This window comes from Thalassophryne amazonica, chromosome 3 (assembly GCF_902500255.1).
Source record: "Thalassophryne amazonica chromosome 3, fThaAma1.1, whole genome shotgun sequence".
NCBI classification, from domain to species: domain Eukaryota; kingdom Metazoa; phylum Chordata; class Actinopteri; order Batrachoidiformes; family Batrachoididae; genus Thalassophryne; species Thalassophryne amazonica.
The window spans coordinates 72,319,934-72,334,672 of record NC_047105.1 but is presented as its reverse complement, the minus strand read 5'-3'; the positions used below and the strand labels follow the sequence as shown (position 1 = coordinate 72,334,672).

General features: G+C 42.0%; 1 protein-coding gene across 2 annotated transcripts in view; it reads right to left on the bottom strand.

The window, feature by feature from the left end:
* Nucleotides 1-14,739, bottom strand: part of atf1 (activating transcription factor 1) — a 71,183-nt gene that overhangs the window by 21,344 nt on the left and 35,100 nt on the right. For both annotated transcript variants that reach the window (XM_034166709.1, XM_034166710.1), the window contains one exon: nt 3,774-3,956. In XM_034166709.1, the coding sequence (XP_034022600.1) occupies nt 3,774-3,956 (183 nt within the window). The remainder of the gene's footprint in view (nt 1-3,773; nt 3,957-14,739) is intronic.

The window sequence follows — 14,739 nt, the reverse complement described above, 5'->3', positions numbered from 1 at the left end:
TCTTCTATTTTTTAAATGACGTGCTTAAATCAGAACATTTCCAAGTGTTTCCGACAGCGTTTTTTGAGGAAACCACGTACTTCAAGGCTGCTAATGTTAAAAACGGAACCATAGATTAATTACAAAGTTTATATAAGTGTGCTGTGGTGTTATGATGACTTGTTTTTTTTAAGTTATAACTGTTAATTTTGAGGCAGTCACGGTAAAAGTAGCCGCTTTCCACTGTGCAAAAACTTAGTGCGCGTGCACACTGGGCGAGTGCGGTGCATGCTGCTCCGTTACAGAACAGTCTCACGTCAAGACAGACTCTCAAAGTAAAATAAAGATAAAACCTACCAGTTCCACTGAGAAGAAGAAGAAGAAGAAAAAAAACAAAACAAAAAACTCTGAACAGTCATCCACTTGTGATTTCCAAAGTCCGCTCCACCAAAGGAGTCCCCATGCACGGACTGCGCGCGATCACCAGCTGGTGTTGCGGAGCTCCTCACAATGTTCTCTCATGGTTAGATAGAAAGTCCATTATTTCCTGAAAATAACGTATTGCTACTATTTCCCATTGTAAAAAAAAATCCATCTGCGTGTCCAGCCTATACAAAACAGCGTCATGAAGACGCTCTGCGTGCACGCTCATGGCGGGACTAAAATAGTGTCCAGCGACACAAACAACAGCGTCACCACACGTTAGAATCCAAAATCTGACAGACTCTGAAAATATTAAGTTTTGGGGTGAAGTGTGTCGCCTCCTGCCTCTCTGTACAGCCTCTGTAAATCCAAACCTTTACTTTTGAATGAAAGCTCACAAGCTTCTTTATCCGACGAAGAAGTGTTCGTTTCTTCACTGTGTCAGCCTGATGTTTCTGCTTTTCCTAAAATGTACATCACACACTGAGAAATGCCGACAGATGAAGAGTAAAATGCAGAGCAGTAAGATATTTTCCAGAAATGCACCTGCTGACTCAGGGAGGAAAGATGGACCTTTTGTTTTTCCATTTTTATTTTATTTTTTGACAATATAGAGGGGTGTCAAAATCTGAATCACAAGGACAAGGTGAGGTTTTAACACTCTAAAGTGAATGCCCCCCAGCCTGATGATATTATGACTTGGGAATTCAAACTTTTCAAATTGAAAACTATGCAGGGGAAAAGTGTAAAAAAAAGTCTGAAATCTCCCACATTTTAAATTGTCATTCTGTACATTATTTTTTTTTTCTTTCAAATAACCATATCTCAGCGCACACGGCAATGACCATGCAGTCAAAGCTGCATTTGACTTCGTTACTCAAAGATGGAGAACACATATGTAATATCACATTACAAGACACCACCGCAAGACGCATGCATCGGCGGGCTCTCCTCACATTGTAATCAAAAACACATCTTTGTAATGCGGTCACCAGTGCTTCAGTGCGCGCTGGGCATGCGGAGCCAGCTCATGTGTTTATGATACGAGCGCATCAGGTCATTCATGTAAAAAATAAAAGGAAGAAAAAGAAATCATGTCAGTTTATCACTTCCTAGTGTACGTCTAGGAGGTGGATCATTCTTGTATTGTGCGTAAAGGAATTATTATAGAAATTGCGACGTTTTGTTTCTTTTTTTTCCCAGTAGAAAAGATTCATGATCAGTAACATGACTGTCTTACATTTAAATAGCACAATCATTGTTCATATAACGTTCTGAATCTGTGCTGCCACAATTTTGTGCTTACACATTTTCAATCATTTATGTACATACGTCCAGCATCTCATTGCTCCTTTGCTGTGTGGGCGTGACTTTCCACATGCTCACACTGTGTTCATGGGCGCACCACAGGCATGCACAAAACCATTGCTGCATGATCGTTCATGCCTGTCCAACTGCGTGTCCCTCCCGACCGCAGGTGGATTTTTTTCACAGCTACCCAATTAAATTTTTTTTCTGCGGCCTTTTGGCAGGTTTCTGCTTCTTTTGCCCAACTTCCTGTTACATGTGACGGGGCCATTAGTTTGTCCCAGGACTCAGTGGCCAAATTTCTTATGCAAACCTTGTTAAAGTAGTATTTGCATTTATGATTAATGTTTTTCCTGATGCATATACTAGATAAATCAGAGACTTTTCCTGAAACATTGTGTTCATTACGTCATTCCTAAGTAACAATTAATGCCTGCTACTACTACTAAGCCTTTTACAAGCACATTTCAAAGAAAATAATGTAATTTTTGTTGTCATCAAAATCACAAAAGTTTTTTTTTTTGTCCATATCGCAGACCCCTAACATAAAGTACTGTAGTGCAGGCCACAAAACTTAATTATATGCACAGTCATGGTGCTCAGAGGCAATTGTGTTTTCAGGTGAGGTGAAACAGAACATGAGCCCCTGCACTATGAAACTAGAAAGTACAACCGTGAGCTCAAGACTCTATGACCAAGGATTATTACATTCAGTAACAGAGAACAAGACAGTCAGAATTTAAACATTCATACCAATATAATCTTAATCACACCAACAGACAAAAACACAAATATAAAAGAATGAGATTTGGAAAAACTATAAATGTTAAAGAAAATGAACCATGCAAAGTAAAATAAATAAATAAATCAATCAATTGAGAAGGAAATTAAAAATCACAAAACTCCTCACAAAATTTAACTGTTGTCCCTAAACCACCTTAGTTTTAGTGTCCGCAAAGGGATGGCAAGATCCCAAAGCAACCAGTTTCTCAGTAAAAGTATTTCTATAGGTATTATTGACATCACATTTTCATTAGATGTTGGTAATAACCAAAGTAATTCTTACACGCAAAGAAAACAAAAATAAGTACAGACATTACGTTACGTGTAACAAAAATGAAATGACAGGGAAAAAGTATTTAACACGCTTACTGAAATTTATTTAACCCCAGTGCTGCCACAGTGTCTATCAGTAGGCCACTTTCCCAATGCCAGTCTGTCTCTGGCCAGACAGGCTGGGGAAGCTTATTCAAATTCATTTTTTCCCCTCAGAATTCTACTCACAACCCCATAATAACAACATGAATACAGTTTTCATGAATACAAACTACAGGCGGGCTGCCCTGTACCTTTCACTAAGGAGTGGCTTCCATATGGCCAATCTACCATACAGACCTAATTCATGGATTGCTGTAGAGATGGTTGTCCTTCTGGAAGGTTCTCCTCTCTCCACAGAGGAATACTGGAGCTCTGACAGAGTGACCATCGGGTTCTTGGTCACCTCCCTGACTAAGACCCTTCTTCCCCAATCGCTCAGTTCAGATGGGTGGCCAGCTCTCGGAAGAATCCTGGTGGATCCGAACGTCTTCCATTTATGGATGATGGAGGCCACTGTGCTCATTGGGACCTTCAAAGCAGCAGAAATGTTTCTGTACCCTTCCCCAGGTTTGTGCCTCAAGGCACTCTTGTCTCAGGCTGACAGACAATTTCTTTGACTTCATGACTGGTTCATGCTCTGACTTGCAGTGTCAACTGTGGGACCTTATATGTAGACAGGTACACACCTTTCCAAATCATGTCCAATCAACTGAATTTACCCCAGGTGGACTCCAATTATGTACATGTAATTTCTTAGTTTTTTTTTTTTTTGTATTTTTAATAAATTTGCAAAAATCTAAAATCTACTTTTTTCACATTGTCATTATGGAGTATTGTGTGCAGAAATTTGAGGAAAATAATGGAATTTTATCCATTTTGGAATAAGGCTGTAACATAAAAAATGTGGAAGAAGTGAAGTGCTATGAATACTCTCCAGATGCACTGTATGTAGTTTTTCCACTTACCCTGTACAACAACCTGGTTGCTCGGTACCAATATCTGTTGACCATCAGGTGTTTGGGCATACTGAAGTATGGTGGTGCCTTGCTGGGTCCCACCAGAGTTGGCAATGCCAACAGTCTGCAGTGCTTGAATGGCTTCGGACCCTGGAGTCGCCAGCTGAATTGTGCCATTAGCAGCTATGGTAACTGTAACAAACACAAAGCAGTATAAGACATAATGTATGTATTACATTTGAATCCTGTTTGGCTTGTACATTCTGGGAAATGCTGTTTTTTAAGGCCATAAAAACATTCTAAAGAAATCTGACCCGGAGGTCAGCTTAAGGCCCTTAACGAAGGGTGACGAAGCCCTGACGAAACAAGAAATTTGGACTTTCGTTGACTGTTGTTGGCATCGTTTACCCTTCGTGCAGCTTCGTTCCTGCAGCTGGAACTTCGTCAGGATTTTTAAACTGTTGAAAAATTTGAACGAAGGGCAACGAAAACCTCAATTCTTCTGTGTTTCGTTTTGCTGTCGTTCTTGACGTTTTTAATCGTTTGTGTAGTTTTTGTATCGTTATTGTTTAATTTGACTTCGTTGGAGCAGCTGAATGTTTTCACACAGTGCAGAAGCTGATTTCTGAGCGCTAAGGCTGCGGCTGCTTCATGTACCGTTGGAAATTACAGGACAAACTCAGCCTGCTTGCTTGGATATTTTTTTATCTGTGTGTGTGTGTGTGGGGGGGGCAGCTTCAATGGGCTCAGGCACCTTACATAGGCCAGAATTAAAGCTTTTTTGTGGATATAATTAATTATTTTGCCACAAGCAACTGTTGAATTTGAAACAACAAAAAGTTGTGTAATTTCCGACGGTACTTGAATGCAGCATCAGCGGCAGCAGGAGCTCCTGCGTGCGCTGATTATTTTGTATTAAATATAACAATATGAGTGTAGGAATAACAATCCAGTCCTTCTGTACATGTGGCAACAGGTAGATGAATCAAAATTATGATATAAAGAACTGTTCTGGAAGGAAGAATCCACGTTGTGGATCAGTGATCAGCTGGTGGAATAACTGCACGTGAGTCAATGCGCGCGTTCACACGCACTGATTAATTTACTGCTCTGATATATTCAATCATCTTTACACTTATATTTATATTTATTCTCCCTTTTGACAGTTTTCTGTTATAAATAAATATATATGGCTTAGAACATAATACAGTGATACAGCAGTGACCACGGCACACTTTTTCTTTTTTCTTTTTTTTTTTAATTGGAGGAAGACGGAGCGCGCAGCATGTCGACAGACAGTGTGGATTCTGATGATGATGGAGATGATCCCTCTTTTGTTCTGGATGAGGAGCAGGTGGTCCACTGACGTGCGCACAGATCTCCACAGATTCTGTTTGCAGTTTCTCCAGGACTCACGCACTATGAGCTCCATCCCAGCGCCGAGTCCTGGAACTCAGAGATGCAGACACACACTGCTGCAGCTGTGGCTCCAGGCGCGTTTCTTTAAAGCGTTGAGATCGTGAGCTTCGGTTTTGTTAAGTTCCTCTTTCGTCCCTTTTGCGCTCTTGCTTCGCAGACTGTTCGGTGATAAAAGCTCTTTCATCCACCTTTTCTCAACGAACTGTGACGTTTTTTACTTTTTCCCTTCGTTCAGGAATCGTCGTGTGCCGTGTGACTGGGCACTTAGCAACAAAACTAAAGCCCCCGTCACACTTAGCACGAATTAGCCAGAATCAAGGCGAATGGGGGGGGGGGGGGGGGGGGGGACTTCGAGGCGCAGTCAGGAGGGACAGACATTCAGACAGCCATGTACAAATGCTGTTCAAATACCCAGAATGTGTGTTGAAGCCACCTCGAATGATTCGCACATATTGGGCATGCAGCAGCTCTGAAATCTAGGTTAAATGGACCCGGAACACTGTACGAATACCCAGAATGGAGGTTGAATGCAGCCAAAATACAGCACAAATCCTGACAATTCCAGCAGAATGCAGCAGGAAAATGCAGAATGCACCTCAACTGCTGTACGTGTGCAGTCCGTCCGCCGCCCGAGGTCTGGGTGGAAGGAAAGCAAGAGGAGGGGCGTGGCTGAGTGAGTGCTGTGGTCGGTGCTTTTGAAGGCCTGCTGTGTCTCACTGCTGAATTTCGAATGACATCCAACCCATGAACTGATTACAACCCCAACTCCAATTAAGTTGGGGCATTGTGTGAAATATAAATAAAAACAGAAAACAATGATTTTCAGATCCTCTTCAACCTATATTCAACTGAATACACCACAAAGACAAGATATTTAATGTTGAAATGGATAGACTGTTTTGTCTGTGTGCAAGTATTTGCTCATTTTGAAATGGATGCCTGCAACATCTTTCAAAAAAGCTGGGACGGGCAACAAAAGACTGGGAAAGTTGATGAATGCTCAAAGAACACCTGTTTGAAACATTCCACAGGTGAACAGGTTAATTGGAAACAGGTGAGTGTCATGATTGGGTATAAAAGGAGCATCCCCAAAAGGCGCAATCATTCACAAGCAAAGATGGGGGAAAGGATCACCACTTTGTGAACACCTGCGTGAAAAAACAGTCCAACAACAGAACAGTGTTTCTCAACGTTCAATTGCAAGGAATTTCGGGATTCCATCATCTACAGTCCATAATATAATCAGAAGATTCAGTGAATCTGGAGAACTTTCTACAAGTAACCAGCAAGGCCGAAAACAGACACTGAATGCCCGTGACCTTCGATCCCTCAGGAGGCACTGCATTAAAAACCGACATCATTGTGTGAAAGGATCTTACTGCATGGGCTCAGGACCACTTCAGAAAACCAATGTCAGTTAACACAGTGCGTCACTACATCTACAAATGCAAGTTAAAACTCTTACCATGCAAAGCAAAAGCCATACATCAACAACATCGAGAAACACCTCCACCTTCTCTGGGCCTGAGCTCATTTGAAATGGACAGACGCAAAGTGGAAAAGTGTGCCATGGTCTGATGATAGATAGATAGATACTTTATTACAGACTCAAGGTCCAGATAAAAAAAAAAAAAACAAAACACCATACATACAACAACGAAAAATATATATATAAATAAATAAATAAATAAATAAATAAATAAAATAGGGACACTAAACACCCTTGAATAAAAGACACTTATACCAGTGTTTCCAAATCTGTGACGTATACCGTGTGGCACTGTAAGAAATGTTAATCAGTTTAAGAACAATCTTATTATCAGAATTATTTAAACTAAAGATGAACCTAAACATCATCGTTCTTAAGATGGCTTGAAGAGTGCCACGTGCCATCACAAACATTTCCGTGGCACTGGCCCATCGAGGCCTTTTTAGTAAAATTCGCAAAGAGTCATTATAAGCCACTTGTAGTCTCCGAAGGCTCGCTTTCTTATAGTTTATCCACATATGTGCAGTATACAAAGTGTACAAAATGCTTTAAACAAAGCCAGCTTCACTTCGTCGGAACAGTAGCCAAATTTTTGAACTAATGTGTTTGCTGATGAGTCCACATTTCAAATTGTTTTTGAAAATCATGGATGTCGTGTCCTTCGGACAAAAGAGGACAAAGTCCATCCACATTGTTACCAGAGCAAAGTTCAAAAGCCAGCATCTGTGATGTATGGGGGTGTGTTAGTGCCCATGGCATGGACAACTTACACATCTGTGATGGCACCATCAACGCTGAAAGATACATCCACGTTTTGGAGGAACATATGCTGCCATTCAAGCGTCTTTTTCAGGGACGTCCCTGTTTATTTCAGCAAGACAATGCCAAGCCACATTCTGCACGTGTTGCAATAGCATGGCTTCATAGTAAAAGAGTGCGGGTACTCGACCTGTCGGCCACTGAAACTGTGTGGCGCATTATGAAGTGCAAAATAAGACAACGGAGACCCCGGACTGTTGAAAAACTGAAGTCGTACATCAAGCAAGAATGTGAAAGAATTCCACCTACAAAGCTTCAACAGTTAGTGTCCTCAGTTCCCAAACGCTTATTGAGTGTTGTTGGAAGGAAAGGTGATGTAACACAGTGGTAAACATACCACTGTCCCAGCTTTTTCGAAACTTGTTGCAGGCATCTATTTCAAAATGAGCAAATATTTGCACAAAAACAAAAAAGTTTATCAGTTTGAACATTAAATATCTTGTCTTTGTGATGTATTCAATTGAATATAGGTTGAAGAGGATTTGCAAATCATTGTATTTTGTTTTTATTTACATTTAACACAAAGTCCAAACTTAATTGGAAATGGGGTTGCACATGTAAACCAGCATCCCCTGACTATTGCATGATTACAGTGCATGTGAGTGTGTGATCAGATTATTATGTCATCATATCACAAATGTGCACACCCACAGCCGTTATTACCGGTAACAGCCACTAGTCTGTGGTGCACTGCAGTAAACCCATGATCAGGGGACCCTGGCTTATATGTATCAGTCCATATATTGGATAAAATATAGAAACCAGAGGAGAGGTAAGCCAGGTCCTGACATTAAGGCATTACACAGCAGCCACGTGCACCCTCTCTCTCGCTCTCTCCTCTCTCTCACTCACCAAGATATCAGCTGTTTAGCAGACAGTGGGATGCTCCAGTGTCAGACGGGCTCACGCACATGCAGCAAAGCAATGAGATGATGAGAGCACAAACGTGCAGCGGGGCATTCAGCCGTTACAACAGCTCACAGTGCAGCGGATCGTTCAGCCGTTATGGCAGTTCACGGCGCAGCGGAATCGTTCAGCCGTTATGGTAGCTCACGGCACAGCGGAATCGTTCAGCCGTTATGGTAGCTCACGGCAAAGCGGAATCGCCCAGCCGTTATGGAAGCTCACGGCGCAGCGGAATCATCCAGTCATTATGGAAGCTCACGGTTCAGAGGATCATTCGGCCATTAGCACAGCTCTGAGATGCTTTGACTCACAGTGACACATGATGTTTTCGGTGTGATTGCGCAATGTTCAGGTCTAGTGCACATAATGATTGTATGCCACGGACTTTGCACATTACTATATGTCCTTTGTGCACCCCGAACGGAATGCACAGGGTGATGTCCGGCCCATCCAGGGCACAATCAGGACGTGCCGGCAGTATCTGCCACGCATGAACCATTTTAAGGTTCCTTTGAACGCGATCAGAATGCTCTGAATGCTGTTGAGATGCCATTTAGGATGCTTAGAATGCAGTCAGACTGCACTTCTCCACCGCCGTTTGAGCAATTTCCACCTCAAAGGTACCTCAAGAGTTGGGAGCATGTGTTTTACATTCAGGCTGGCCGTGCGAATGAGCTTCAGATAGCTGTCAGAGGTTTTCGAATGTCCCTCGACTTTTCCCGAATGGAGGTCAAATTTTCATTTGGTCAGCATTCGGCCTGTAGTGTGACAGGGGTATAACAAAAATCTCTGAAAGACAACTCTTGCTGTTGATGAGAATCCTAATACTTAAGCATGCAGCAATTAATCACACATGATTAGGCTTACATAATAACACAAAACTAGTAGCTTTAATATTTTTGGCTAGCAACTGGGTAAATTTCCTTTAACGCTTTAAGGTCCAAGGACGCTCCAGCACGTCCAACTCTGATTTTCAACATATTTCTTTTTATTTTTCCTTTTTTTTATCTTAATCCTTTATTTACAGGACAACCAAGAAGATGACACTGGACAAATAAAGTGCAAAAGCAGGTAAGCAGACAAGAAGACAAACAAGCAAAATAAATAAAACCAACAAAACAGACAGCAGCTTATATCACTTTTTGAGTTTGAGAATAGAGTATACAGGACTGTGTTTGTGTGTACATGTCTGAATGAGAAACAGAGGATGCAACATTAAAGGACATGTTGCACGTTTAACATCCCAGTTAGCCAGACAACGTAAAAGTACTCATGACTGTAAGTCTCTCCGCGCACATGTACTAATAATTAATGGTCACAGATGTACAACCCCTGGCAATAATTATGGAATCACCAGCCTCAGAGGATGTTCATTCAGTTGTTTAATTTTGTAGAAGAAAAGCAGATCACAGACATGACACAAAACTAAAGTCATTTCAAATGGCAACTTTCTGGCTTTAAGAAACACTATAAGAAATCAGGAAAAATAATTGTGGCAGTCAGTAACGGTTACTTTTTTAGACCAAGCAGAGGGAAAAAAATATGGACTCACTCAATTCTGAGGAATAAATTATGGAATCACCCTATAAATTTTCATCCCCAAAACTAACACCTGCATCAAATCAGATCTGCTCGTTAGTCTGCATCTAAAAAGGAGTGATCACACCTTGGAGAGCTGTTGCACCAAGTGGACTGACATGAATCATGGCTCCAACACGAGAGATGTCAATTGAAACAAAGGAGAGGATTATCAGACTCTTAAAAGAGGGTAAATCATCACGCAATGCTGCAAAAGATGTTGGTTGTTCACAGTCAGCTGTGTCTAAACTCTGGACCAAATACAAACAACATGGGAAGGTTGTTAAAGGCAAACATACTGGTAGACCAAGGAAGACATCAAAGCGTCAAGACAGAAAACTTAAAGCAATATGTCTCAAAAATCGAAAATGCACAACAAAACAAATGAGGAACGAATGGGAGGAAACTGGAGTCAACGTCTGTGACCGAACTATAAGAGACCGCCTAAAGGAAATGGGATTTACATACAGAAAAGCTAAACGAAAGCCATCATTAACACCTAAACAGAAAAAAACAAGGTTACAATGGGCTAAGGAAAAGCAATTGTGGACTGACTGGATGAAAGTCATATTCAGTGATGAATCTCGAATCTGCATGGGGCAAGGTGATGATGCTGGAACTTTTGTTTGGTGCCGTTCCAATGAGATTTATAACGATGACTGCCTGAAGAGAACGTAAATTTCCACAGTCATTGATGATATGGGGCTGCATGTCAGGTAAAGGCACTGGGGAGATGGCTGTCATTACATCATCAATAAATGCACAAGTTTACGTTGATATTTTGGACTTTTCTTATCCCATCAATTGAAAGGATGTTTGGGGATGATGAAATCATTTTTCAAGATGATAATGCATCTTGCCATAGAGCAAAAACTGTGAAAACATTCCTTGCAAAAAGACACACAGGGTCAATGTCATGGCCTGCAAATAGTCCGGATCTTAATCCAATTGAAAATCTTTGGTGGAAGTTGAAGAAAATGGTCCAAGGCTCCAACCTGCAAAGCTGATCTGGCAACAGCAATCAGAGAAAGTTGGAGCCAGATTGATGAAGAGTACTGTTTGTCACTCATTAAGTCCATGCCTCAGAGACTGCAAGCTGTTATAAAAGCCAGAGGTGGTGCAACAAAATACTAGTGATGTGTTGGAGCGTTCTTTTGTTTTTCATGATTCCATAATTTTTTCCTCAGAATTGAGTGATTCCATATTTTTTTTCCCTCTGCTTGGTCTAAAAAAGTAACCGTTACTGACTGGCACAATTTTTTTTCCTGATTTCTTATAGTGTTTCTTAAAGCCAAAAGTTGCCATTTGAAATGACTTTAGTTTTGTGTCATGTCTGTGATCTGCTTTTTTTCTGCAAAATTAAACAACTGAATCAACATCCTCCGAGGTCAGTGATTCCATAATTTTTGCCAGGGGTTGTATTTTATTGGTAATTATTCCTCTCACTCTGAGCGTTAGCAGGTGCATTTCTGGAAAACGTCTTAGTCAGCAATCCTCAGTGTGTGACGTACATTTTTAGTAAAAGCCAAAACATCTCGATGACTCTCAGGGTGAAAGGAACGTGCTACATCCAATAACAAAGCTTCTGAGTTTTCATTCGAAAGTGATGGCTCGGATTTACAGAGGACATGCAGACAGGAGACTACACACGTCACCCTGAAAATCTTAACTTTTTCAGAGTATGTCGGATTTTGGACGTGTGGTGATGCTGCTGTTTGTGTGGCAGGATGCTGGTTTACTGCTGCTGTGTACATGGACATGGGACATCATGACACAGTTTTTCACAGGCTGCCTGGACATGTAGATGTATCCCTTACATTGGATAAAGTTAGACTTTCTATATAACGTTCCACAATCGTGAGAACTTAAGCTGAAGGGAGAGCTGCAGTCGGACATTGTGTGGCCGGAAATCGTTCGGGTGAAGCATGCATGAGGATTTATATTGGACCAGGACATGTTCTCTGGCTGGTGAGCCGTGTGAGGACTTATCATGGACCTGCAATGTTCTCTGACTGGCAATCGAGCATGCGGTGCATGCACGGGGGCTTCTATGACGGTGTGGACTTTACGTTTGGAAATCTTTACAACTGGGTGAGTAGCATGTTCAATTTTTGGAACTGATTGGCTTTATTGATATTTTACTGTCTTTGAGAGAGACTGTGGGAATACAGATCTTGATTTGTGTTGTGCTTCGCAGCATGCTGATTTAATGCACACATCTCAGCTGTTTTATTGCCACTGTGAACATGGATGTATCATGTCTCCACGACATTGTTTTTTACAGGCTGCATGATCACAGAAATTTTTTTTTTTTTTTTTTGGTTTTTAACAGTTAAATACAACATTTATAAGTGTTTTGCTTTGATGTTAACAGGCTGCATTTATGAGTAGTGGGGGTGCACTAAACCTTCTCACGGCTGCTGCTTTTACCGTAACTGCATCAAAATGAACAGTTATCACTTATCCCAAGGTCCTATAAGTTATGACTTATAGGAGTTTGGGACTTCGGCGAGGGCGGTCACATCTCCTCCTCTCTCCTCTATCTTTGCTCCAACCTTCAAAGTTCCTACTTCACTGGACTGTGAATTCTTCAAACTACATTTGGATTAACCATGGAATTGATCAGCTGGTCTGTAATGGTATTAATGCCATTTTTTCAACAGGGAAATCAGGGCTGGGGACCCTGTGTGCTCAGATGCAACATACCCTGCAGGTTATGTTCTCGACGTTGCCTCCGTCCTGCCATTCCCCCCGAGCTCGCGGTTGCGCGGGATACTGCGGCGGCCACCCCACACTCACATTGCCTCAATTCAGATGACGGACTCTCTTAAAGTTTAGTGTACATAAACAATCAAATGTATATGTATGGTTGTTTTAATTCTGATGTGTGCCATTATTACATTCAACTAGTAATAATAATGGATTAATTGCTGTATTTTTGTCAGAGGTGATTGGGTGTGAAGATAATTTCATTGCACTTGTTGTAACTTCCACAGTACTGGAGTGTTGTGTAGACTTGCATGGAACACTGCGTCTGTGCAAAAAATTAAACATGTTTAATTTTCAGAGTCCATTTCGTAGACCCCTTTGTGTCCCTCAGTGCAATGCCATGTAGGGGTGCATAAACTCGTTGTCTGGCTACGTAGTCTGTACGCAGCATTACCCAAGTGTAAATTGGCCCGGTGTGAAAGGGGCTTAGTGAATAATCCCTTTATTTGGCCATGAGTGGATGTGGTGGTTTTTTGTTTTGGTTTCGTTTTGCTGAGAATGTCAGGATTATTCCAGATCGGAGTGAACTTCGATGGACCTAATGTGGAGTATGTGACTTTATGACATTTCCACCCGACTGTCAGAATTTCTGATATTGTTGTTACTTGAAACATTGGTGGTGTTTAATTGAGTGACTAAGAAATGGTAAGTCTGAGATGGTGATGTTTTTGCAAAATATCTGTTCAATAGCCAGCCATGTATTGTCCGATCAGTGGAGATGAATCCTTTAATGCATGTATTGTAGCTCATTTGTGAGGTACTAATGATAGAAGCTGGGCGCTGCAAATCCTCCCTGTGTCTTTCTTTGGTTATGCTGCATTTACACATAACGACGACAAGTCACGAATGCCACGAAGTACACATTCTTGGCCGCTGATCTCGAATGTGATGATTCGGTGCAGAGGCGTCAGGTGTCCTCAGGAACTGCTGCAACCTGTTACAACACGTTACGATTAATGGCACGTGTTGCTGAAAAATGATCAGGAATCATTACGCACGGTCAAGAATAGTGTCCCACGTTGTTGCACGCTATTGCGCGTAACAGCGCAACATTAAGTTCTGTCACGTTGAGGAACGAGGTGAATTGTCTCCACACACACACCCATATTCATCCAACCGAATTCAGATCGCTCCAGTTTTTCAGAACTTTGTGACTGCATGCCTAGTTGGGCTCTGTGCCATGGAGTGACATAGAGAGGAGGAGATGACGGACAGAGCCAGATGTGTGGCTTCACGCGGCTATCGTCTCGTGCATTTTCCCAAACATCAGGCACATGCAGCAGGTGGAACACCTGCAGGAGCGCGCTGAAGAGCACTGAAATTAGACTTTTAGCCGACTTGGTGTCAGCAATCAAATTGAATGTGGTGCAGCAGGGTTTAATTGTGCGCGCGCTTCTTCCTCCGCCGGACTGGAGGAGGTGCAGAGATGTCTGGCTGCACGTGAGTCTCCTCTCACTCCTCTGGCTCAGACTCGGTCTCCAGCTCATCGGTTACAACAGCAGGTGGAACACCTGCAGGAGCGTCCTGAGGAGCTTCAGCAGGAACTGTGGACCGACATTTGGAGCCGAGTTTAATTGTGCGCACGTGACAGAAAACTGATTTGTCGTGGTGCGCAGTGAAATGTGACGCCGCGTTACAAGTCGTGTCAAAACTTGACAGTTTCCGTGTCACTCGGTAATAACGCGTGACAGTTTGGGCTCCAAGAACCATCACAGGAACCACTACGAACATTGTCACATTCTATTAAGGATCACTACTCATCAAGATGGATCAATACGCTCAGTTGCGACCTCCACGACGTGAGACGAAATGAGGGTGGTGTGTGACATTCGTGGAAGATTTGACAGGCAAAAACATGCTCCACGAATAAAGAATATCACGCACCAACACGCACTATTAAGAAACCTATTCAGATGCGTTAAGTCACATTAAGAATGTCAGGAATGTGTCACGAATGACAGAAAAATGACATTCGTAACGCGTCTTGGTTATGTG